This window comes from Paramormyrops kingsleyae, chromosome 21, assembly GCF_048594095.1.
Source record: "Paramormyrops kingsleyae isolate MSU_618 chromosome 21, PKINGS_0.4, whole genome shotgun sequence".
NCBI lineage: Eukaryota > Metazoa > Chordata > Actinopteri > Osteoglossiformes > Mormyridae > Paramormyrops > Paramormyrops kingsleyae.
In genome coordinates, this window is record NC_132817.1 from 9,626,355 (window position 1) to 9,651,929 (window position 25,575).

Genomic DNA, 25,575 nt, shown 5'->3' on the forward strand with positions numbered 1-25,575 from the left:
GTTCAAACCTTCATGATTTCACTCTGGGACCTGGAACATCTGGACCATAATTTTAATTTAGTTGTACACTTTGACTTTTAAACTACTATTCTATTTTAGGATGTCACTCATTGAGTCTTTAAAGTATCCAGTTTTATTGTGATGAATACCTTAATTGGTTTGATTTAGTGTCTAATAGTGAACTAGAGTAAATTCCCTAATAAATTCAGACATTGGCTTTTTCCAAGAGTTAGTATTTTGTAGGGTTACTTTAGTTTTGAACTGGTCAAAAAATCCCATAAACACACTCCTAAACCTTGTGGACAGTTGAAGCTGTTATAGCTGCAAAGGGTGGGCCAACTCCCTATTAACACCTATGTACTGAGAATGGGATGTCATTAAAGTTTGTGTGTGTGAAGGCAAAAAGTACGTGTCTGCATGACTCATTGTAATGAAAGTGTCTTTGACATGTCTTTAGAAGATTAGGCTAGAGATGAACACTAACTTCCGATAGTACTTACATTATCAAAGCCATTGAAGATGAAAATCTAATCCAGTTCAAATGTCTTGTTATGCCTTTAGGTGCAAGCCGGGATTCTTTAACCTGGATCCACTGAACCCCCAAGGATGCACCCCCTGTTTCTGCTTCCGCCACTCGTCGGTGTGCGACAAGGCAGAAGGCTACAGCATACACCTTGTGTCCTCCACCTTTGACAAAAGTGAGCCAACCTCTTTATCCAATCACAACCACTACATTTTTTCGTTTTTATAGGAAGTGACAGATTTTGTTTTAGGGGGTAAAAACTGCAATCCAATCGGTTATTTGGTTTCACATCTGGTATCTTGATGATATGAGAAAAAACACGAGTGGCTCTGCTTATGGAGCCATTAGGCAATGCCATACAGATGCCCAAAAACATGAAGTAAGGGTTACTTGGTGATTTGTTAGTGACCACTGCTGACTTTGTCCCCTAAGGGAGCCACATTATGTTGATGCTACTCTTGGTGAGCAAAGGAAAGCCATCTCACTCAACTGACTGACAAGTCTTGCTAGGTCTCATGAACACTTCATGGTGGCATATTACGGTGTCACTTTCTGTGGTGATGTTAGGCTTTTATTATTGTTTTGATGCAACTTACCACTTAACTTAATAATTACTGTTCATTTCTCAGCAGTTGGTTAGGTTTTGCTGTCAGTGTTCTGGCTTGTACCTTAATGCTCAGATATCCGTATCCTTGAGGTATCCTGCCTCCACGTAACATTTCCATGAGACATAATGAAGTTTGGCGGTCTCAGTAGCTCCCAAACGTGTCCTGACAACTTCTGTAATAGTCAGAGGCCTCTTGCAGCCATACAAGCCATGATTATGGTTGATCAGGCATGCCTGGCATTTTTAGACATGAAGCAAAGTGAGCTGGGATATTGAGTCGTTCCTGAGGGGAATTTCTCATTATTGCCAGCTATAAATTTAGATTAGAGCTGTCGCTGTTTATTATATGAATAATTGAGTAATCTGGAGATTCATTTTATGATTAATCAAGTAATTCTTTATGTATAATATATACGTAGGTAAATATAATATTTATACATTATTATAATTAGCAAGAGGCAAGAACCAACCCTTGAAGGTGTGCCAGGACATCACTCTGTCTTGCATAAGGTCATTTTAGGCGCCTCACTTCACTTAGGTGGCATGTTTTTGGACTGTGGGAGCAAACTGGGGAACCGTTAGCCAGAATAATAGGGTTTTTTCTTTTTTGCGCATATTGGAACACTGTTGTTTCAGACCAATTTTATGCAAACAGGATGTGCCACTGAACTAGCTGGTGAAGGAATGTTTTATGTGAACAGAATCAAACGAACTGTGTCCCAAAAAGAATAATTTCTCCCATCCTTACCTGACAGTCTTCGGAATGTCAGCATTTTCTTTCACTTAATGCTTCCACACATCTGAGGCTTTTGCTCTTTATTTCGACTCTCATCCGCTATGTGCCATCTTCCTTATGCCATATTGCTGAGTCATTTGGAAGGCAAATTTTAATCAATGCTCTATTAATCTAGAAACAGTGACAGCTCTTGATTAAACATTTCTGAAAATTAACCATTAAAGTTAACTTTTTTCCCTTATTTGGAAACATGGACAGTAAAAGGACGGCCTTTGTATGCTTATATAAATCAGAATACATAGAAAAATAATTTTGGTAGAAATTTGACAAATTGAACCATTTCTTCTCTGAACAAATGAGTTTATTGGGAACCACAGTTTTTTTTATTGTGTTTTGTCCTGTGAATAAACATGAACACCGTTTAAATCTTGCGTTCTGTGTACGCATCACGGAATTCTGTAGTCAGATAAGTAAAGCATATTACTGATAAGTAAGTTTAACTACAAAGAAATCTTGGAATTGTGATATGAGGCTCGAAGATACGAGGCTTCACAACCTGTGGCTGGTGGCTTTACAGTGTGCTGCTGTTAGCTGAAGGTAACTAGCAGTGTCATTCCATTGTAAACCGCCATTGCTTTAAAATACAATACAATGGCTTTTTATTTGAAGCATTACAATTTGCTATAATAACAGGGAATTATTTACATGCTTTTCAGCGTTTGCTCCATAAATCAAACTTGGAGAAGTGCACTAATTGAACTCAGTAAGCTTGTCTTTAATGCATTCCTTTTTTGAAGATCGAAGGCTTCTACAGTGCTTTTCCTTTCCCTTATCATAAGGTTGGCGCCTTATTGAGTATGCCATTATTACATTTTGATCTTAAATTTTTTTTTTTGGTGGTTTAATCATACGTGCTTGTCAGACAATTTTATTGTATTTAAGTACTTTGCTAACTGATCATGTAACTGATCATAAAGGCATATTTAAGAGGAAATGAAGTCAAATGTTTATCTGGGCGCAGGAACAAGAGCAACACCTTCCTACCAGCTGGGGAAGCTCATGAAAAAAGGGATTCCTCATGAATTGCTGCTCCCCAATAGTTGCTGGTTTCTAAGTGTAATTAGTACAAGTGGGATATACCCAGATTATGCTAATGAGGGAGGTTCATTTTATGGAAATGTTAAAGGAGCAACATGAATACTATATCAGACCTCCTAAGAGCTTTCTTGATTTTTATTTTTTTTTCCTTGCATGAGTTTTGCCAGTGGAGGCATCACTGCACTGTATTCCAGTCAGTCCGAACAACATAACCGGAGTTTCTAGTTTATATGGCTGTTTCATTATGGATTCTGTTCATAGTGCTACAGTGTTAATTTTTCTTATGTCAGCAATTTAGATTGAATTTAAGAATTCATTAGTGTGAAATTGAAGGTGATTTTCTGTTTGTTAGAACTGGGCCGTACTGTATTCTAGTGGTATTCAGTATTTCCAAAATATGTATTTCAGTTTGTGTTGACTCTGATAAAATCCATGTTAAAGTCCAGCTATTTGGTTCATAATTTGCTTTATTTTTATTAGTAATCATCCTGCACTATACTCTAGTTTCACTTTGTTATATTTATCTTCTGTTGTAATTATTAACTTTGTGTGAGCAGTTAAAATGAATAACTGTGACATAAATATATAGATCCGGGCCGGTATGTAATGCTGTGCCTTTATCTGGCCCAGGTAATGAGGAGTGGACTGGCCAGCGGCGTGACGGGTCCGGGATCCCGGTCCAGTGGTCCTCCAGCAGGAAGGAGATCTCCCTCATGTCCGATGACTACTTTCCCATATACTTTGTCGCTCCAGGTATAAAACATATAGGGCCCATTTACTGGAGAGACCTACTGGAGAGAACATTTACATTCATTTCTAATATGCGATAGCAGCATGCTTCTGTTTGCTGCTTTCACCCACGTGCTGAGATGTTCTGCCGCTAACATCTTCCATCAGTGAGGGTGTCTCTGTGAATTTTATTCCAACAGCGAAATTCCTGGGCGACCACCACCTGAGCTACGGGCAGAACCTCACATTCAGCTTCCGGGTGGATCGACGGGACTCGCGCATGTCTGCCGAAGATGTGGTGCTCGAGGGGGCAGGCCTGCGTGTGGCCGTCCCCCTCATTGCCCAGGGAAACGCCTACCCCAATGAGAATCCGCAGACATACGTCTTAAGGTATTAATGAGTTTTAAATGGGAGCCTGCTAAATGGAAGGCAAGACGCTTAGTCGAATGTGAAACGAATGCAAGACAAAAACATCTGCGGGGTCTTCAGAAATATGCAAGGCTTTCTGCATTCAAAATCTGATTTGTGTAGTTTAGCTCTTATTAGCATTGTGCTCATGGGACTTTTGTTTACCAGCCTTTTTGGGGGATTCATTCATTGTAAGAGTGTCTGATGATCTCCATGTACCTTTGCAGGCTGCGTGACGCCTCAGACTACCCCTGGAAACCCATTCTCACCTACTCGGACTTCCAGAAGCTGCTCTACAACTTGACCTCCATTAAGATCCGTGGCACCTACAGTGAAAAAAGTGTGCTCACGCTCACATCGTTAAGCATTACTGAGGGATCTGTAGAACATTTCATTAGTCTCACCTTATGAATGCATCTACATTTATTAATTATTAGTAATGTGATTGTCTTTATAAATAGTTTTAAGATTTGGAGTTTATCAATGAAGTTAAATTCTGTGTGGGTTGCGGAATTCTGTTGCGTAATTTGTTTAGATGTGGACTGAAAAAACGACAGTCTTTTAGCGTGCCAAGGAATCTTTAAGCATGTGATGGAGGACCTGCTTTTGATTTTCTCAAGAGCCACCTTTCTCAGTCTGGTCCATTAGGAACCCTCAGTCCACATTTCTGCATTCATAATTGTTACTGATTTTGTATAATACTAATTATTATTACTAGTGTAATTTAACCTGTTGTTTAAATCTGGTTCATTGGTTGATTGAGTGGCTTTGGAGCAATTACTTTTCACATGGGTGATAAGTGTTGGATTATAAATGATTAAAATCTGTCGTTTACTCAGGTTGTCATTTGTACTATACTAAATAGTTTGAACATAAACGATTAAGTGTTACTAAGCAAAAATAGAGGGAATCAGAAACAGAGGAAGAATATATTCACAAGACTATATATTTAACTCGCCCAGTTTATGGTAGCTTGATACTTTATGGAAAATTCCACATGTTAATAAGCTGAATTTTTCTTTAGGTGCTGGGCATCTGGATAACGTGTCCCTCGTGACTGCCCGCAAGGGTCCGGGCACACCCGCGCACTGGGTGGAGCAGTGCACCTGCCCCCAGGGCTACACGGGCCAGTTCTGTGAGCGGTGTGCCCTGGGGTACCGCAGGGCCCAGCCTGAGCTGGGGCCTTTCAGCTCCTGTGAGCTTTGCAACTGCCACGGCCACAGCGACTCCTGTGATCCAGAGACAGGTTAGTTTCTGGAAGTAATTTTTGGACAAACACTGTTAAATAAACCTCATTTCCTTACAATACCCCTTTAAATAAAAATATTAAACGTGTGATTAAAAAAAAGTTATAAATGTGCTATATGTTGGAAAGCATTGCTAATAGTTAACAAGGGTATAACAGATCCTGTATGTATGAACCTGATGGGTTTCACACTTTTGAAGAGTAAGTTTAACTGTCTTTGCATGGCTCATACTACCATCTAGTGGCAGAAAATATAATTTACACATTTTTGTCACAGGGATGTGTGATTGCAAGGACCACACTACTGGTTCCAGTTGTGAGAAGTGCAGTGATGGTTACTACGGCGATGCTACTCTGGGAACTGCCTCTGATTGCAAGCCTTGTCCCTGTCCTGGAGGCTCATCCTGTGCAGTGGTACTTAATACCATGGAAGTGGTTTGTACCAACTGCCCTACGGGGACAGCAGGTATAAATTTAAAGAGCAGCCAGACATATATGTTATAATAAATCCACCCTGGGGAATAGAGAATTATTATTTTCGCTGTTTAATATTGAGTATTTTTGAGTGCGTCATATGCTTCCATGGCATGCCTCTGTTGGCATGCGCACAGAGCACTATATAGCACGCAGTAGCGAGTAGCCTTGTGTGATGATCCTTCCCAGGGAAGAAGTGCGAGCTCTGTGATGACGGCTATTTCGGCGACCCCCTGGGGAGAAGCGGCCCCTTGAGGGTGTGCAGGGAGTGCACATGCAGCAACAACATCGACCCCAATGCAGTGGGCAACTGCAACCGCGACACCGGCGAGTGCCTCAAGTGCATCTACAACACCAATGGCTTCTTCTGCGACCGCTGCAAGGACGGCTTCTATGGAAATGCTCTGGCCACCAACCCTGCCGAGAAGTGCAAGGGTGAGAGTGTGGTCCTCGCTGGGCGAAGACACTCCATTCTACACATTATATCTTGTCCATCATACATTACATAAATGCAAATGGTCAGACGAAATGCATTCACAATGTTTTAAATGACAGCTACTGTATTGATCCCATTAGAAATTGCAAATGTTATAATGGCAAACTGGGCCATAAAAATAGATGAGGCAGGTAACCAAAAAATACAAGGTTGCACATAAATGTACAGCAACAAACAGCATGCGGTCTGATAAATTAGGTCAGATGAGGGACTCACTGCAGAGTCAGATGGCAGCTGGACAACCCTCACGTAGTGCTCCAGAGATCAGCCAGTGTGCTGCTCAATCTGTCCTTTTGTTTGGGCAGGGAAATGGTGTTAATTGTGTTTCTTAGGCATGGAATACATACGGTTCTAGGACTGGGCCACCGCTACCACAGATGCTTTCTTGTTAGCATGATAACTCAAAAAGTCCCAGTTAGTTAGTTAAACCTGCAGAACCCTGGAGAGGTCTGGGGTTTTTTCTTGGGCACACATTTTACTGGGAGACATTTGGCTTGTAGATGTCTGACTGTAATGAAAGATCACATCATTCGTTTCTGTGCATTATGTGAAGCTGACTAAACTGTTGGATTAAGTCTGAATAATGGTTACTACCACTGCTTTTGAGAATATAGCGGGTAGATTCTGATTGGTCTGCTCCCTTCCCCCAGCCTGCAACTGCTCTCCTTTCGGCACGGTGAACAAGGGAACCAGCTGCTCACAGACCACTGGTCAGTGCACATGTCTGCCCCATGTGGAAAACAGGGACTGCAGTGCCTGCAGTCCGGGCTATTTCAACCTGCACAGCGGCCTTGGATGCCAGCGGTGAGCTTCTGGGTTTTGCCTGCAGTGTACAGAGCTGTGTCCTTATAATGGATGACTAGAACATGTACTCATAATCACAGTTTCCTTGACTACTCTATTCTAGTTGTGTATCTTAAAGCCTAAAATTGTCTCTACAGGTGTGACTGCAGTGCAGTTGGTTCCACAAACGGCCACTGTCACATAATCAGTGGTCAGTGTGAGTGCCAGCCAGGTGTCACGGGTCAGCACTGCGACCGCTGTGAGGTCAATTCCTTTGGCTTCGGGCCGTCTGGCTGTAAACGTAAGATGTTCTTTTAATCTGCTGCTTTTACCAATTGCCAGTTGCATATCTTGTGAAATACAAACTATGTCCATCTTCCTAGAAAAAGCCATTGATCATGGTTCTGTATTGAGATATTACGGAATGCAAGGCGTAAGACGTGTTAGGAATCTGTCTCCTCTCTGACTCTACCCCTCTCCCCAATTGCAATGTAGCCTGTGACTGTGACCCTGATGGCTCCCAGTCAGCCCAGTGTGAGGAGAATGGACACTGTATCTGCCGGCCCGGTTTTGTTGGTGTTCGCTGTGACATGTGTGAAGAGAACTACTTCTACAACCGTTCTCGGCCCGGCTGCCAGCAGTGTCCCTCTTGCTACACCCTTGTGAGAGACAGGGTGAGTTAATGCTGTGCAGAGGGAGTTAATTCTCTGCAAATGCAGCCCGGTTTGCTCACAGCCTGTCGCCTTTTCGTTCTAGGTACACCAGCAAAGACAGAAGATGCAGGAACTGCAGGATCTAATTGACAACCTGAGCAGCAGTCAGGGGACCGTCAGTGACAAGGCCTTTGAAGAGCGTCTGCGGGAGGCAGAAAAGGCAATTATGGACCTGCTATTGGAGGCGCAAAACAGCAAAGGTGCTGACTGCTGAAATAAAGGCTAAAATATTTAAATGGTGATCAATACATAATGGCAGCAATGTTTAAATAAATAAGATCAGTTTCCCTAATTTTTGCTGGTTATTTTCCTTATTGACTTAGTAACAAACAATATTGCAACATGTCTGAAATTTTGGAAGCTTACCTGCTTGACTTGCTGATACCAAATTTTTCATCCATTCCAGATGTTGACAAGGAGCTCCTGGAGCGATTGGCTCACATCAACAGCACCTTAGTCACCCAGTCGAAGCGTCTCCATAACATACGTGACACTGTGGACCAAACGAGCACATTGGCAGACAAGTCTCGAACCCGTGTCCGAAGCGCAGACAACCTGATCAACCGGGCCCGCGATGAGCTCCAGAAGGCCAAGGATGCCATAAATAAAGTGGTGAGGAACTTGAACAGTTATTGTCTAAGTCACTAGTAAATAAGGCACCCCAGTGTCTTCTGTCACCATTGTGTCACCATTGAAGTTGATAGGCAAATATGTATAGTTAGTTTTCTTTGTAGGATATAAATGTACCAACAAACACTGGGGATCCGAACAACATGACCCTTCTAGCAGAGGAAGCTCGGAAACTGGCTGAGAAGTAAGAACTATGTTTGAGTTATTAATGGTGTCGTTAATTGGTGTTTACATGTACTTCTACTATCTTGGGAATGGTAGTGACAATTGATTTTCTACACGTTTCCGATTAGACACAAGATTGATGCAGATCAGATACATAAAATCGCCAAGGACGCCAATAGCACATCAACTAAGGCCCTGGAGCTGTTGAAGAAGACTTTGGACGGGGAGAACAAGACGAGCAGTGACATCGAGGATCTCAACAAGAAGTATGAAATATGACACTTTTTTTTTTTTTTGTTGTTAGCTGTTACGAGGAACAACAAATCTTACGGGTGTATGGTGCTTGCAGGTTTAATGAGGCTAAAGACTTGGCACGGAACTTGGAAAAGCAAGCGAGCAAGGTGGACGCTGAAGCTGAAGAGGCTGGCAGCAAGGCCTTACGCATCTACGCAAACCTAACTGGGCTCCCAGGTCTCGACACCAAATCACTTGAGGTTAGCAGGAACCACTAGCTTAAACATGCCAGATGTATTCATAAGGAAATATATGACGTAATACGAAAATACAGTTGTATGCACAAGATTGGGCACAAATTGCAAATTCAATCTATTATGTAACTGTGATGTAGTTCACAACTGCTGCAGGAAATGTTAAGTCCAGAAAGTGCTAATACCTGGCGGAAGCCATTCTTCCCTCTACCATTGCAATGTTTCCTACGGCACTGGTAGCCACACAACCCCAAAGCATAATGACCCCCCCCCCAATGTTTTACCACTGGCAAAGGTGTTTTTTTCATGAAAAGCTGCTCCTTTTTTTCTCCAGACATACCTTTGTTTTTTTTGTTTTTTTTTTTTTACAAAAACTTCAATTTTCACTTCTTTCAATGCTGATGGAATAAAAAGTAACCGTTTAACAATAGCAAATTTGTTGTTTTCCGATACTGTGTCCTGGAGCAGTCGTGTTACTTTTCACTCGCATAATTGACTAAACATGCAATTTAGCCAGGGGTGCCTAAATTTTTGCATAGAACTTTGAATGTCACTGACACCCTGTTAAATAACTTCCTCTTTTCAGGATGAAGCAAACAAAATCCAGAAAGAGGCCTCGGAGCTGGATAAATTGATTGATAAAACTGAGAAAGAGTATGTGGACCTCAGGGAGGACCTCAGAGGCAAAGAGACTGAAGTCCGCAGACTGCTAGAGAAGGGCAAGACTGAGCAGCAGGTATGCTTTACAGTGTCAAATTTTAATTCTCCCTCGCTTTGTTAAAGAGAAGGCAATCTTCTGCCTCGACTACATGCCTGTACTGCTAGCTGCTGTTCGGGGCAGTGTGCAGTACATGACAGTGTCAATATCTGACTGTGACTAACCCAGGAAGCAGGCTTAGGCTACAAACACAGTGAGATAACAAAGACTTCTGATTTAGTTTTCAGTTGAGCTGTACGCGAGACCCGTTTCATTTTGACTCTTGCACTCTCCCGCCACATATTTGACCACTGATGGTCTGGTACATGCTTTTAAATCATAATTAAATCTGCCCCACCAGTCAACATTCCAGAGAAAGTAAGAGACTTTGATCATCCCCGCTAATCAGTAACCCCCTGCTGGTCGGCAGGTTTTAGTGCCAGTTGATAAGTGGATTACACCGGCATATTTTTTTCATGTTTTCATGTTATTCTTTTGGCAAAAACAAATATGTTGGACAACTTGATATCTTCTATTGTGATTTTTTTTCTCCATTTATCGCATATTATTATTTTAAATATTGCATATTGTTATTATTCAAAATGTTGCATATTTATTTTTAGAAATCACTCATTTAAACTTTTCTTTGATAGTCTGGTTGTCAATTTAAGAACTTTTTGAAAGTTAACTTCCAAAGGGAACTCTGATTTTAACTCAGTGGGGCGGCTGCTGTGCTAACGCTCCCATCTTCCAGACTGCTGATCAGCTGCTGGCTCGAGCTGATGCCGCCAAGGCCTTGGCTGAAGAAGCATCCAAGAAGGGGAAATCCACGTACCAGGAAGCCCAAGACATTCTAGGAAACCTGAGAGGTTAGCCCGTGTTATCAGAGAGTACAAAAACCAACATATCTAGGGCTAGGGCTTGAAAATAATGTTTATTTTTGATTTTCAATATCTTTAATCTTAAATCTTTAATTCTTGAATTCAGTCAATGTAATTAGTAGCGATGGGCCGATCCAGATTTTTTTCAGTTCCGATATTATTCCGATAGGATCAGATTCCAATTTAAGAGCTCTTTTTACTTTAATATGCTGATATAATGAGTATATAGCGTACACATTTATATATTAATATTTTTTAACTAGTAAATACAGATGAAAAAATATGTGCCATAAAATCTTTAATTAGACTATTAGAAACATGAATAACGTATTGTTCCATCTTGTTTTAAGCATTTTTGAGGCATTTGCAGTCCAATTTCAATGTCTTCCAGTTCAGGATACACAAGTGCCGAATGCTTCAAATTCCCCATAATTACATGCGGCTTGTTTAGTTGGATTTACCACTAAACGCTACTCCCACCTCTCAAAACTGTTTTTACAAAGACTGCAAATCACTGTGATACTAGTTGTTAGAAGCGTAAAATACTTCCAGACTGTCTCCCGCTTCTCTTGCTGCAAAGGGTATGTGCATGACATCACAGCAGGCGGAAGTCTCAGACCCACTGAGAAGCAAAAAAACTGAGTGGCAGCGTTAGCGTTCAGCTTAAATGGCGCTGAAAAAACATATCTAAAATGTGAAATCGTGCGATTGATTGTACAAATAGCTCTAAATCTATTTTTAAATCTATTATTTAAATCTATCTTTTTAGAGACTAGCAAAAACTAAATAAGTATAGGACGTGGATCGGTCACATACAGCTGATACCCAATCCATCAAATAGGTCCGGATTGGCACTGGCACTGATCTGAATATCGGTTTGGTGCATCTCTAATAATTAGAGTAGATCTAGTCTGTATGTATAGGTCTGACATAATTCCTTACATTGTTAAAAAAATTTGCGGCATCAGCAACTTCAATTTATTTTAAATGGCGAAGCTGTAAAATTTGGAGCAAAACTCCCAAAAGTCACCTTTTCCATTGTTATTCTTTACCATCTAAGTGTATCTTAAATTGACTCAAAAAGTTTAAATTACACGTTTATTTATTATTTAGCAATGTGCTTTGTAGGGCCCCTGCCTTCCTTGGAAAAATATAAACCATGTATTATTTTTGTGTTTTCACTCTAAGAATAAACAATACATGATATTAACACAGGCTGCTCTGAAGAAACATTACCTTTTAACAATTAAGATTATGAAATGTAACCTTGCTTCCTACGATTTGAAATAATCTCTCTTTTTGGATTAATTCTTGAGGTGGAAAAAAATCCTAGATGGAATATTTTATACGGGTTTAAAAAAAATCTGGATTACGTGATAATTAATGGATTCGAACTTTTAAATGCCATAAGAAAGTCACCGTTCTGTGCGTGCTTTGTTTTCCTTTCTCCATGCGCAGATTTTGACAAACGAGTGAATGACAACAAGACGGCTGCAGAAGATGCCATGAAGAAGATCCCAGAGATTAATGCTACCATCGTTATGGCTGCTGAGAAGACGAGGCAGGCGGAGGGAGCGCTGGGTAATGCTGCTGCCGATGCCGCGGAGGCCAAGAACAAGGCAGAAGAAGCCGAGAAGATTGCCAATGCCGTTCAGAAGGTACATTTCACCATTGGGAAATACATGCAAGCAGTGATCTTGCTTTGTCGGTTTCATTCATTTGCAAGTTGACCATGAACAAGTAAACGGGAATGGTTTTTGGAGCTTTCTGAAAGATTGCAGAAACTCAAACACAACACCGAAGCAACAAATAATCCTTCATCTCATGTAGAATCATTTTTTTCATAAAGATTATCTTGTTTGGTTGCAACTAGCTTGGATAATTAATAGCATAACAAATTTTGGAAACACCATAGAGTAAGTTACCGAGTTACCAAAAACCCAGAATCATTTAGTTAGTTTGGGGAAAAACACATTTTTGCATCCTATGTTGAGGAAAACTTCTTAGCTGAACTATGAGCTCAGTCCTCAGGAAGTTCTCTGCTGATGTCTTGGCATTCCTATGTTCCAGAGTGCTGCAAAAACCAAACAGGAAGCAGAGAAGGCCTTTAATGACACCATGAAGTTAGACGACGAGGTCAACGATATGATGGCTAAGCTGTCGAATGCAGAGACGGAGCTAGCCAAGAGGACTTCAGAGGCTGACCAGGACATGATGATGGCCAGCATGGTGAGTCTGCCTGCTGATCCTAACCATGCAAATATATCGCGAGGAAGTGGGATGAAGCTGAATGGTCAGGAAAATTCTAATGGATTATGGATCTCACCGGTCATATGGAAATAAGCACTAAGCATGTTTGACTTTGTTTGTGGCATTTGTTTTCTAGAAGCAATTAGAACCACAATTGACCTTTTTAAAAATTTTATAAAAACATGTAATTAAGGATATATTCATTTTCAGGGCAATTAGTTTTAAATACTGTAAACATTCATAAAGGTAAAGTATTAATAGAAAAAAATGGTTTGAAATGTTCATTGCATCATTTGATGTGAAATTCTTACCACACAACACATGGAATTGCATGAATTTATCTTTGTATGATATTTCTGTTTTTGCCATATTTATCACTTTGAAAGTGTCACCATACTTCCCACTTCACAAGAACAGAAAGATCCGATTGGCTGCTTTGTACAACATATTTATGCACTTTGATTTATTTATTGTATTTTTTAGGTGTCACCCATCCATGTTGAAACACATACAATTCAGCAGTTGCTAGCAAAACTTCTGAAAATGTTTATCTTTATACTAATGCATTACAAAATTCTAATTTATACTTTGGCAGCTTATTATCTTTGAGACTTGCACCTGAGAGCTAAACATTTTATACTGTTGTTTCAGTAAATTAGCAAATTTAATGACTTGAGAGAATGTTGGCAACTCCTTTGCTTTAGCATAAATGTCTGTGTGGTCATTTTGCAGGCCTCTGATGCAGCTAAGGAGGCTGAGGACAATGCTCGCAAGGCGAAGAACGCTGTCAAGACAGCTTTGAATACAATAAATCTCCTCTTGAAGCAACTGGGTATGTACTGCATGACATTTGTGACTGGCGGTGCCTGTAATTGAATTTTGCCACATCAAATTCATTGAACAGATTTGATAGGTAATCAGGTCTAGTAACCTGGCTTTATAATTAGACCAATGAACACTTCCATCTGGGTTTAGGCAACATCGACAAAGTGGACCTGAGCAAACTGGACCAGATCGATGGATTGCTGAAGCGTGCCAAAGACCAGATGGACAATAGTGAGCTGGACCGCAAGCTTAAAGAGCTCAGTGATGTTGCCAAGAGCCAGGACACCATGATCTCTGACTATGACCAGCAGATCCGCGACATCAGGAAGGACATTGACAACCTAATGGACATAAAGAACACGCTACCGGCAGGGTGTTACAATACCGCTTCCTTGGAGCGGCCCTAACCTGGGTTCTCCCCTCTATGTACCTCTGCTCCTCACCTATAACACTGGCTAAGTGCCGTCTTTTACCAAAACTGCTTTTTTTTTTTTTGCTTAACAAAAAAAAAAAACATATCAATATTTTGGTTAAACCAGGATTTTATAACAAATAACTGCGACTCATATATGCAACAAGTTGCAGAAACAGAGCTGTTACCACAGTTACCGACTTTGCAGTTTGAGTGCAGCCGCTATTAGAGACAAAACGGTACCATCCGGGAAAAAAAAAACCCATATGACTGCAACGGCTTGTGTTTTTCCAGAAGTGCCTTAAGTGCAAGACGCAAGGACTCCTGTCAAATCCATGTGTCATTCAGAATAAGCTTAGGTGAAACAGACTTTTGGCAACTTGTGTTTCGTGTTTTTTTTGGGCGCAGCTAGTCATAGCTAATATTCAATACATAGTTTTTATTTGACCATGACATGAGAGTAACCTTGTCCAGCAGTGAATGAATCCCTGGTGAACTCAAACCACTTATTTTGTCTACTGTAGTGTACGCATGTATACATGAAAATGCAAAACCCATCAAGTAAATATATCGAAAGTGTGAAAAGGCACTTGTAAAATATCAGCTAACCTTATAGATGACCACCTTTGCTGCATAAGTACCCATTTCCTGCAACATACTCTGAATTCAACACTATGCAATATTGTACATGTGCGTAACAAGACTTTGATACACTGGTGCTAATAATTTCAAATGTTATATTTGTGTGTGTGTGTTTATTATAGTGTGAGAATGGGATTTTCGTGTAAATATATGCATTTATATGCGCAGGACTGACTACAGTGCATTAGCCGCCTCTTGTGGTCCCATCATTTACAAAAGCAACTGAAACTTGTACACACATGGTCCTAGCATTACAAAATAACTGTACCTGAAATCTACAGACACAGACCCACACACCTGTATAGGACAATGCTTGCTTGTATTCAAAGGTTTTGCTTGTTAATCGCAAACATGCCTTTACTTCCAATGGTTGCTTCCTTGAATGGAAGAGACCTGGCTTTTCTAAGCCATGTATTAAATACTGGTGTTAGTGTTAACAATGTAAAGATACCTACTTGTGTTGAACGCATGAAGGAACAAGTTGCAGAAAGACCAGCAAATCCTCTGATGCCAGTCATGCCTCCTCTGTATTTGCAAAGCACGCCATTGTGGAAAGAATGTCACACATACTATTTTATGTATAAAACAGTTCTTATTTATATCAAGTATTTAATCATTTATTAGTTTTTAAGTTAGTATTTTTATTTTCAAATCCCTACATGCCACGGTGACATTTTTTTTGAAAAGATCTGACAATTCCTGTTCATATACTGCCTGTAAATCAAATTGTTCCAATTAAATTGTTGCTACGAAAACAAGAAACTGTGTCCAATTTTGTAAATATGGTTCCCTTCCAAAAACTGGATAGTTCGCAAATTAGTTTAGCAAAGCTTTTGGGTAACATGTCACATGAATGGTATATAAACTATTTGTCATGCAGTAACTAGCTAGAAGGATGCAGGATTAGTACTGAGTTTCCCCTGCTCTTTCCTTGATCTTAAAAATGAGTGATCTAACTTTCTGATATTAGTTGTTCTAATATGGTAATACATGATGACTTATTCTCAAAATATAAACTGCCATAATTGTTGCTTTCCCATTATTCTGCTAAGCACATGATGAGAAGTAAATGTGTGTTTGCTTTTTGTGCCCAAGAACTGTGTTGCAAACTGTTCCAGTTTTTGAAATAGTTCAGTTTTCTGCCTGACATGGATTTACTGGCCAATAACTTAAGTCAAATCCATGTAAGGGTTCTGGTGACCCTAGTCCAGAGGAGATGTTCTGAGAGGAAGGGTCCAATTCTATTCATGAAGGTAAGCGGGAATGTGAGAAAAGCAAATTGGCCCAGTGGATGTCTGACAGAAAAGCTGGAACTAAGTGGTGAAACGGCTTGTTTGGATACCCAAGCTACTATATGTCATGAGCTATGTGTAATAACTGAAAAAACAAAGTCACAAGTATAAGACGCTGAAATGAGGTTCCTCAGCAGGATGGTCTGACACACTTTTAGTGAGTGGTTTTCGGAAGGACCTCCAAATAGAGCTGCTGCTCTTTTAGTTGTGAGGAGTCATCTGAGGTGATTTGGACATCTTATAAGGATGCCGCATACTTGCCACCCAAGGCAGCTATTCTGGGCGGGTCTCACTGGGTGAAATCCCTGGGGAACAGCCAGGAGGCACTGGAGGGATACTATCTCTTAGTTGGCTTAGGAGCATTTGGGGAACAGGAACAAGGTACAGTCTGTGGCCTCGGCAAAAGAGGTCTGGTCTGTCTACTCAGCATGCTGCTCCTATGACTTCCTCAGGAAAAGCAGAATGAAGAAAAGAATCAGTCCATCCTTATTAAGCCTCCATTTTTCTTCAATAAACATTTTAACTTGAGTTTTGAAATCAGGGTAATTAAAATTATTCTTCATGCTAATCAGAGGGACTAATTTCACTGCTGCAATCAATAAATGTGTATTAAAACCTAAATAAAGCATCCATTGGTGAAAATAAAACATGTTAAAATGTACAAAACATTAGCAAAGAATTAAGTTATCGATGGCTTGAGTATAGACCCTTCCAATGTATTTATTTTAATAGATGCATAACATCTAATGATGCAACTGCATTAAGATGTTGGTTGAAGAAGAAAAAAACTAAAGAACCAAAGCTGTCTTTCATTTTGTGATGCTGGAGTGACTCCGAGAAAGGTTTTCATGTAAAATCTATGGAATAAACTAAAGTATAGAGTAGATTAAATCAAAACAACTGACAAAAGAACCAGATGCTTGTGATGACAACACAACTCAAGCTTTCGGGCAGGTGCACAAGAGATTCTGAATGAACTAATGAGTTTGTATTGACCATAATTTATATAGAGATTAGTTATCTCGCCATCAGAGAATTTCATCAACATTACACATTCCCAAATATCAAACGGATGGAATCCTAGGTACAGCAGAATATATGGCCAGTGGATTTCTCGTTTTATAGCACCCTTATATTAAGAGGCGCTGTCTGAACAAACTTATGTTGGAGGTACTTACTAAAAACGAGTCGCTCATATTAAAACCACTTTGCGTTTGTTTTTGTGAAATACGGATTAACTAAACGTCATTAATCATAATTTTTTAATTAAATTTGAAATCACTGTAAATTATTTAAAATAACTAAAATTTGTTCTTAAATCATGGCCATGTACTTAAACCAAAATAATCACTCCGAAAGCAGATAGACAACACAAAAAATAAACAATAAGAAATCAATTAAATAGCTACATTGTTATTGGCAAAGATGAAATACTGAAAATTTGTAGTTACGGGGGGCTATTCTTGTTCACCATTATTCTACATACCCAATCACCTATCTGCCATCTTGCTTTTTTCAGTTGCTTTCGAAATGACTGATGGGAATTCGCACCCAGAGCACTTCCGGGTTCGTGTTGTCCATGCGCCCTAGGCGACTAAACGTATAAGTTTCTCGGGAAGAGCCTGTTAGTTCGACATATTACATTCATTCCTATTTACAACACAAGTTGGATGTTTATTATGCTGCCCAAATTTTACCCAATGCTCAGTTAAAGCTCAATAAACAGATTCGTTTCGAATGAACCTCATTTTGAATGGTGAATATTTTTTTATGATTAATGGTGATTTCTGCCCGTGGATTAACGCCACCGACATAATTAACAACAATCTACTCATCTTCATCCTACAAAATCATCCCCCACCTTGTCTACCAGCTACCAGAAGGAAGAAAGGTCGCCATGTTGGCTCGCGTGTGAGCTGAAAGGTACCACTTTAGAACCAAAATGACGCCTGTTTCACAAAGCCGGGGGCCGTGCGGCCGAGCGGAGGCCGATTAGCTGGCACGCTCAGCGGCGAATGATTTTTTTTCCCCACCACAAGAAATCGCCGACGACGTTTTTTAACGTAGTAGTTTTTACCTTTGACCATCATGGTGTAACGCGTTAAGTTGACAAGCTATGTTGTTTTCTGAGACCCACCGTCGCTGCGGAGGTGTAAAATAATTGTCATATCCCTAGTTAATTATCCTTCCGGCAATCTAACCGACACCAAGCTCTTTAATTTCCTAGTGTTTTATAGGGTTTTGTACTCGGCCGATCCGGGTCGTCCATGCTAGCAGGCTAAGCCAGTTAGCTTGCCTGACGGCTACCGTGGTGACCGACTGGGGAACAATATGGCGCCAGAAATCACTTCGGTTTCTCCCGACACAGAGCTCGTTTAAAGCCCGAAGACCGAGCAGGATGAACCTTTGCGTCCAATATTTGAGGTAAGCGCCTGTCTTTTAAACCCAGATAAAACTCCCCTGCTAAACATTTCAGTTTCAGCCCGGCGCGGGTTATGTGGAGGTCTGCTTGAAAGTGGCCGCAGTGTTGTCTCTGGGCGCTCGGTTTGTGCTAAGCTAACTAGTTAATTAGTTGGCACGGTTCTCGTTTTAGATCACCACCACAACTTCTTGACAGTCGGATTTAATTTGTGGTTTTATTGATAAGCGAAAGACCAGTCGTCGTATACCCATTTTATTAGTTTCGCTGGCTGCGCTTTGATCATCGTATACATCTTACAAGCGTATATATCACAGTGTTGTTATAAATACACCGGTGTTAAGATCACGGCTTGCTAGGCAGATTCCCAGGCTCTGTAGATGCTTATAATCGACTAAATGTGCTAGATATAAGTATATGGACTTTTTTGCACGGTTAGGCAGTGGTATCTGGGTATACAGATGCTCTTGTTCATAGCACCAAATCTGACATCAACCTTAAAATGTGGCTAGTTAAATGTGCCCAAATTCATTCGAGAAGGTGGACCTATTGCGGAAATTCCAGGCTTGCTGGTTAGTAATGTAATTATAAAAAGTAAAATAAATTTTATATCCATATAACATCCAATTCCGGATCGGTCATTAATAGATCTAATACTTAACGTGAGAATAGCAAATAGTCCATCTATCACTAAAATGGCTGATGTTTTGTATGAAATGTTGCCAGGTGTGTTCACAATTGCCTGCATGAACTGGCTAACTCCAGTATATCCTAACCTCAACTGGTTCTGCATATTGTTCTTTTATCCTGTATGCCGTTCATTCGGTGCACAGGGCAATACGCATCCTGTAGCAATTGTATATCAGATGGCGATGTAAAATGTGTTAGCATCACAATGAAAGGGAAATCGGTGTGGGTTTCTAAACCAGCCGATTGGTACGAAGTGATCTGACCACGTTTTTAAACAAAAAATGGTGATGTAGGAAATAAATAAAAAGGGTTAATCACGCCCCCACAGAGCTGCACAAGGCAGTATGGACACTCGTGGGCACTATGGCGTGTTCCTACACTAACTTTTTCCCATGTGCTTTGCCAAATAGCGAGTTTCTTTTTGTGTATGTTGATTTTTATTTATTTATTTCTTTGGGGGGTGGTTGTGGTGTAACACACAGGCCAAGTTAGATCCTTTGCTTTTTAGGAATTGTTCAGTTGTTGAGACCGTTTCCAAATTAACGTGTAATATTAGATAAAGGCTGTATTATTGTATGATTGACTTGAATTTGGTATTGATCAGGTTTTAGGTTGTCCCTTTATAGATGAATATTTGTCATTAGTTACCGGTTAGCTAGTTTTTGTATGTACATACAGCTTTCACATGGGCGATCTGTGTATACATTTTTACGGCATTACGGACGATAACACCAATCTGATCTAACAGGAAAATCATGTTCCCGATGTGTTAATTCAACTGCGCGGAAACTGGGGGCTTTATTTTAGATATTTAGATGCTATTTTTTGTGTGATTTTTATTTGCATGTGTGTTATGACTACAAGTCGGTCATTTCAGTCGCGTAATTCCGTTTTAGGGATTTTAGTAAAATGGGATGAGCACAAGCGCCTCTAGTAATTTAGTATGGTTCAGAGTCGTTGTAATACTTGGTACCAGTCTCCAGTAAATGAGGGATAACGCATTTTTCACATTATCGGTAATATTATTTGGGGGATGGGCATGCACCTTTTTTGCGATGTGGTAATATATATGTCAAGATATGAACTTTGGCCTTTGTTTACTCCAAATGTCTTCAGGGGTGGTCTGGTTTAAAAATTAAACGAGTTACAAATGTTTATTTAATATGTAACTTGATCAGTTTTTTCCCTTCTCCGTGATGTAATGCACGCTTTTATTCTTTCAATGACTGAGTCATGTTCATATATTTTTTTTCTCATGCTTTACACGTGAGCACTTTGTATTGCTGTTTTAGTGACCTGTCTTGCAGTATTGCATGAAAAATATGACTGCAAAGTTCATATATGTGGAATATTGAGCGAGGAGGTAATGACGTTGTTTTGTTTTGTTGTTGAGACAAAGGCAAGGATGCAGTTACACTGAATTATTGCAAGAGAATGTACTGCTTCCAGTGAATTTCCTATTAGTATTATTAATGTTATTATTAGAATAATAATAAGTAATAAATGATAAAGTATCCTGCTGAAGTGAATTTGACAACAAGAATTGGGGGATGGGGAGGTTCGTGCTGTCTGAGATGACATTGTATTTTCCAGACAGCCCTGTCACCTGTTCTACCCAGTCTGTACTCCTCACCTATTCAACAACCTGTAGATTTTCAATAAGTACTGAATGGATCATCTGATAGTGTGAATGTTTTTATCTGGATCTTTTCAGTCCTAGTTGTGATGTGTAACTCAAACTACATGTACGTATTCATTTATTGCATATTCTACTCGCATGTCAGTTTGCACGATCATTCCCCACTAATGAGGTGGTTATATGTGTTTCTTTGTGTATGTCTTAACATGTCATGTATATTATTCATATTTATTCTCTATTTGTATTCTATTTGTTTTCTCCTTTGCACTGTATCCAACCTTTTGGTGGTATATGCAGAGCCCAGAAGGAACCACTGACATTTTGTTTTGTTCTTGGCTTATTGTTCAGGGTCACCCTTGGATAATTTCATGTGACTTGTTTTAGTGTAATTAGGTTCACCTACAGCCTATATCACAAAGAATTTAGAAGAGTTAGAATTTAGAGGTCAGCGGTCATTGTCACACCTCAGCATGCAGTGTGCAACAACGTAACGTGTCCTCTGCATTTAATCCATATGTGACATCGTGACATAGCAGGGGGCAGCTAATTCAGCGTCCGGGGAGCAGTGCTTGGGGGCGGTACCTTGCTCAGGGTACCTCAGTGGTGCCTTGCTGATCAGGGATCAGCAATCTTTCAATTTTAAGTGCGCTTACCTAACCATTAAGCCACCACTGCCCCCAAAGCCAGGTAACTTGACGAATATAAGGTACCCCAGTTGAAAATGCTTAATTTTGGTGCAATTTGAAAATGAACCTGGGTAGATCTTCATTCATTTTAATGTTTTTGTGAAGCAGTAATAAGGTTAAATGTCATCTGCATTCACACTGCATTGCAACTAGGGGTGATCTGTATCAGAATTTAATCTTTTCCAGTTCGGCACCCATGCAACGTTTCTGAAAAGTTTGACTACTCAAAAAGTTTTTATAGATCTTCTTCAAAGTATTTTAGGCGGTGAACAAAGCGTATCTGGAGGCAGTGGACCAGTCCCACAACCACATCCCTGATAGCACATAAACGTCTGCACAACATACATGTTACGTCTAAACAATGTAATACTCAGCACGTCTGCTGATTGACACGATGTCTATGTGAGGCCAGTTTCTGATCTGCAGCCAACCCTGAAGTAATTCTTCCCATAATATATTTAATACATGTGACACATTATGCAGTGTAAATTCGTTGTGGGAACATGTTTGTGTGCTATACAGGTATGTCCCCATGTCTGGGGAATACAGTTAGGAGTGATTATGGTTCATTGTTTAGTAGTTCACCTTTAAGATGTTTCTCTGTCTGTTACATTAGGTTAAATGGAATGTACCAGTCTTTGATTCATTATTCATTAATACCTGCTTTAGTCTTGGCAATGAAACATATTAACAACTAGATGCTAGCTAGTTTTTAATGTTTTTTAATGCAGAATATTTCATTAACCACAACTGGAAATGCAGCTTATTGGCAGAAAATGGCAGAGCCTGCAGCCTGCATTTTTTCATGTCTTTGTCCACCAGGTGAATATTTGGAAACAGGCCAGTGTCAGTAGTTGGGCATTAGCCCAACTCCTTGCTCTTTGCACCTTTATCACTATGAAAACTTTACTGTAGTGTGTGCTAACCTTGGATGCTTGGGCTGCAGTGGGCTGGGACCTGGAGGAGTAAAACTTACTTGTAACGTCGCAAAGTGGAGAAATGCACATTCCTGCAAAAGTGGCTAGAAGACAAATTTAGTACACGGTTGCAGCCTGTTGGTGGTCAACATGGAGAAGGATTTTGCAGCGTTTGTAAAAAAAAAAAAAAAAAAAGTATTTAAGCTAAGTACAATGGGTGTCAATTCCGATAAATCTCATATGCAGTCCGATAGCCACAAATCGGCTGTAAAAGACAGCCTACACAGAAGGTACAAGCATCACGGCGATATCTTCTGTCCAGTGATACGATTGGTGTAAGGATTTCGGTAGAAGGTAATAGTTCCTGCATTAAACTGCTCACTACAAAGTCTGTGGATTATCTCGACTAACTAATTTTCGGTAAGAGACATTGCCTTTGATTTTTTCAAGTGTATTTTCCTGGTGCTTTAGTCGCTACAGAAAGAATGCCATTCATGTGCATTATATTCAAGAGAAGCCCGACATTTCTATGGCTGATGTCTCCAAAACTAGGCAACTCCCAGCAGAACAGCCTAGGTTGATAGATAGCACTAAAGCCCCTTTGAAACATATCTTTTTTAATTGCCCTTTTAAGTTCCAGCCTTTAAGTGCAGAGTTTGAGTTTTTTTCCTTCACTGTCCACGCGTTATAGTTCAATTTACACAAACAGAAACTTGGTGGCTTTTCCAGTCATGACCTGATTTTTCTGTATGTCTTGCATTCAACAGATAATAAAGGTGTACTTTGAAATATCTGCAAATAAGTTTTGACATTTTAAGCTGTCTTGTGAGCTATTTCTAATCCATTTCAATTTATTTGTCATATGCATGTTAACACAGGGTCAACATTACAATGAAATCTTTTAGACAAGAGGATAAACAGGAAAACAAGCTTCTCCACAATTCTGCAAAAAATTTGAATTGTGGATCTTTTACTTAGAATTGAGATCACGATCCTCTGTAAGGATTTTTTTCCCTTAAATGTTTATTGCACTCATTAAACTGCAAAAGGAAACACAACAAAACATGACTCTGCCAAACATATGATTGATCCAGGACCGACATCATGGTATTGGAAAATTTCTAAATATTGCAATGATTTTGTTGTAATAAATATTGGGCTATTTATAAAACAAAAAAGGAGTTAAATTTATCAAAAACCCATCTAGGAGTGATTCGTGCAAAACCACTGAAGGTAAACTTTAAACAGATTTTTAAACATAAACTAGATGATCTTGAAAAGGAATAATAATTAAAATTGCAAAACTTGATGATTTGTTTTCTGATATTTGTTTTAGCAAAACCTAAACTCCCTGCACTATAATATCTGTACCAAACTGAAGGTAAGAAAAAGCCTTATCTTATTCTAGCTGACCCTTGAAGTAATAATTGCATGTGCACAACATGGGATTTTGGTATTAATATCACACATCCGCCAGCCCTATAATATACAGGCTTTTTTCAAATTCGGTTCAAGATACCCCGCCTCGTGCTGTGATTCAGTGTGTCATTCAGTGCCCGTACCGGTTTTTACGCCAGTGAAAAACCAACACCTTTAAGTCCTGTACTTTTGGTACTTTCTTGAAGGGGGCGCAGGAGTACCCATGGTTACAGATATTGATCGTGTATGACATAAAAAATATTGAAAATGTCATTAAAAAGCATTAAATTAGAAACTATAATTGTCAACCATTCGCCACAATACGGGTGTGGAATTTGTTACATTAATGATCTATCTAAACTTACTGTGCTGTAATTACCTGTGGTTCCTTAACAGAGCTATGCTTAACTTCATCAGATAAAATTGTAAAATAAAATTATTTTTCTTTATAAAGATAAGATTTGGTACCAGTCATCTTGCTTCAGAGAGTGTTGACATGCTTATCTTTTTACAAAGTACCTCACCATAAAGAAATAAGTATCTCATTAGGATACTAACAACATATATCACGATCACATATATCTACAGATCAGTTGCGGTAGGAATTGGCCAAAAATCCACAAATAAAGAGGAGCAAGGTCACAATTGAAACATGATCCACAAATAGACGGCAAGTGATACATAAAATGTGCAAAACCTAGACTTTGGGGATCAAACGTGCTTGGGCACGGTGCAGATCACCTAGTTTGGGTACACACTTAGACTGGTCCATAAGGCTTACAGAGCTGAACTGTGAGATCATTTTGGTTTTCACAATAAAGAAGGCATCATACTTCATGTAACATTTTCTATTTTGAAATCTAAATTCTCTTGAATTGTTAATGGGTTTGGATAATGCCAGCATTACACCTAACGATTTTTCAAGCGATTTCACTTTTGCAGAAAAATTTCCATTGTCGGACAAAATCGAGAGTTTTGCTGGAGTTGTAGAGTTGCAAGGTGGTCAAAATAGCTGTCTTAAGTCAGTCTGTCTAGCGTCTTGATGTTCAGATTTAAAATAAAACGTGTTTAGTATTATTGTTGGTTTTAAGTCTTAGCTGTCAACTGTCAACAAGATATCCTACCTGTCCTGGAAGTTCCAGGAGTCTCCCGCATATTGGTAGCAGCTCCCTGACTCACGTAAATAATAAATATCCCAGAATTATTTATTTTTTTGCAGCGAGTGCACGTGCACATGACAGAGTGAGTGTGTGTCTGTGTGGGAGAGAGACGGAGAGTGAGTGACAGGTGTAGTGACGGTGAGAGAGATCTGCTTTGTATTAGCCTATACTGTTATACTGATGTCAGGTATACAGCATAGGCTACAAAGTTGAGTAGTGTTGAGTCTGTGTGTCAGTGATGTGGATTGATTCAGCATGTACATGTGTAAGTATAATTTTGCCGTAAAACAGCCTAACATGATGGCTTTCCTCCAATACAATGCATAACTGTGATTGTAAAATTTAGTTGGAACAGAATGTAGATGGACAGCAGAATGCACAAAGGACAGAATGCACATTTCTGTCCTTACTGTTAAAATATAAAATTAAAATTTATAAGAATTGTCTGGTTTACTTGATTTAGGGAAACTGATGTAGTTTTGTTATATTTTTTTGCTGCTACATGGCTTATCCTTGGTTTTAAATTTTAACAGGACAAATGGATATTGGA

General features: G+C 39.6%; 2 protein-coding genes and 1 long non-coding RNA gene across 4 annotated transcripts in view; 2 read left to right on the plus strand and 1 right to left on the minus strand.

The window, feature by feature from the left end:
- Nucleotides 1–15,565, plus strand: part of lamc1 (laminin, gamma 1) — a 53,592-nt gene extending 38,027 nt beyond the window's left edge. Inside the window, exons 8-28 of the mRNA XM_023818826.2 lie at nt 562–698; nt 3,595–3,717; nt 3,894–4,083; nt 4,329–4,441; nt 5,126–5,347; nt 5,625–5,813; nt 6,011–6,256; nt 6,968–7,121; nt 7,259–7,401; nt 7,596–7,774; nt 7,857–8,013; nt 8,220–8,425; nt 8,548–8,627; nt 8,737–8,874; nt 8,958–9,102; nt 9,683–9,832; nt 10,548–10,662; nt 12,133–12,332; nt 12,745–12,903; nt 13,657–13,756; nt 13,900–15,565. Coding sequence (XP_023674594.2) covers nt 562–698; nt 3,595–3,717; nt 3,894–4,083; nt 4,329–4,441; nt 5,126–5,347; nt 5,625–5,813; nt 6,011–6,256; nt 6,968–7,121; nt 7,259–7,401; nt 7,596–7,774; nt 7,857–8,013; nt 8,220–8,425; nt 8,548–8,627; nt 8,737–8,874; nt 8,958–9,102; nt 9,683–9,832; nt 10,548–10,662; nt 12,133–12,332; nt 12,745–12,903; nt 13,657–13,756; nt 13,900–14,156 — 3,403 coding nt within the window. The 3' untranslated portion in view covers nt 14,157–15,565. The remainder of the gene's footprint in view (nt 1–561; nt 699–3,594; nt 3,718–3,893; nt 4,084–4,328; nt 4,442–5,125; nt 5,348–5,624; nt 5,814–6,010; nt 6,257–6,967; nt 7,122–7,258; nt 7,402–7,595; nt 7,775–7,856; nt 8,014–8,219; nt 8,426–8,547; nt 8,628–8,736; nt 8,875–8,957; nt 9,103–9,682; nt 9,833–10,547; nt 10,663–12,132; nt 12,333–12,744; nt 12,904–13,656; nt 13,757–13,899) is intronic.
- Nucleotides 14,570–17,659, minus strand: LOC140581457 (uncharacterized). The gene is made up of 2 exons (XR_011984522.1): nt 17,582–17,659; nt 14,570–16,538 (listed from the first exon to the last, which is right to left on the minus strand). It is a non-coding gene; the product is annotated as an uncharacterized lncRNA (long non-coding RNA).
- A 22-nt stretch (nt 17,660–17,681) lies between these two features.
- smg7 (SMG7 nonsense mediated mRNA decay factor) overlaps nt 17,682–25,575 on the plus strand; it is a 52,999-nt gene continuing 45,105 nt past the window's right edge. Inside the window, exons 1-2 of one of the 2 annotated variants that reach the window (XM_023818827.2) lie at nt 17,682–18,018; nt 18,323–18,519. In XM_023818827.2, the coding sequence (XP_023674595.1) occupies nt 18,494–18,519 (26 nt within the window). In that variant the 5' untranslated portion in view covers nt 17,682–18,018; nt 18,323–18,493. The other variant, XM_023818828.2, reaches the window with a different exon arrangement.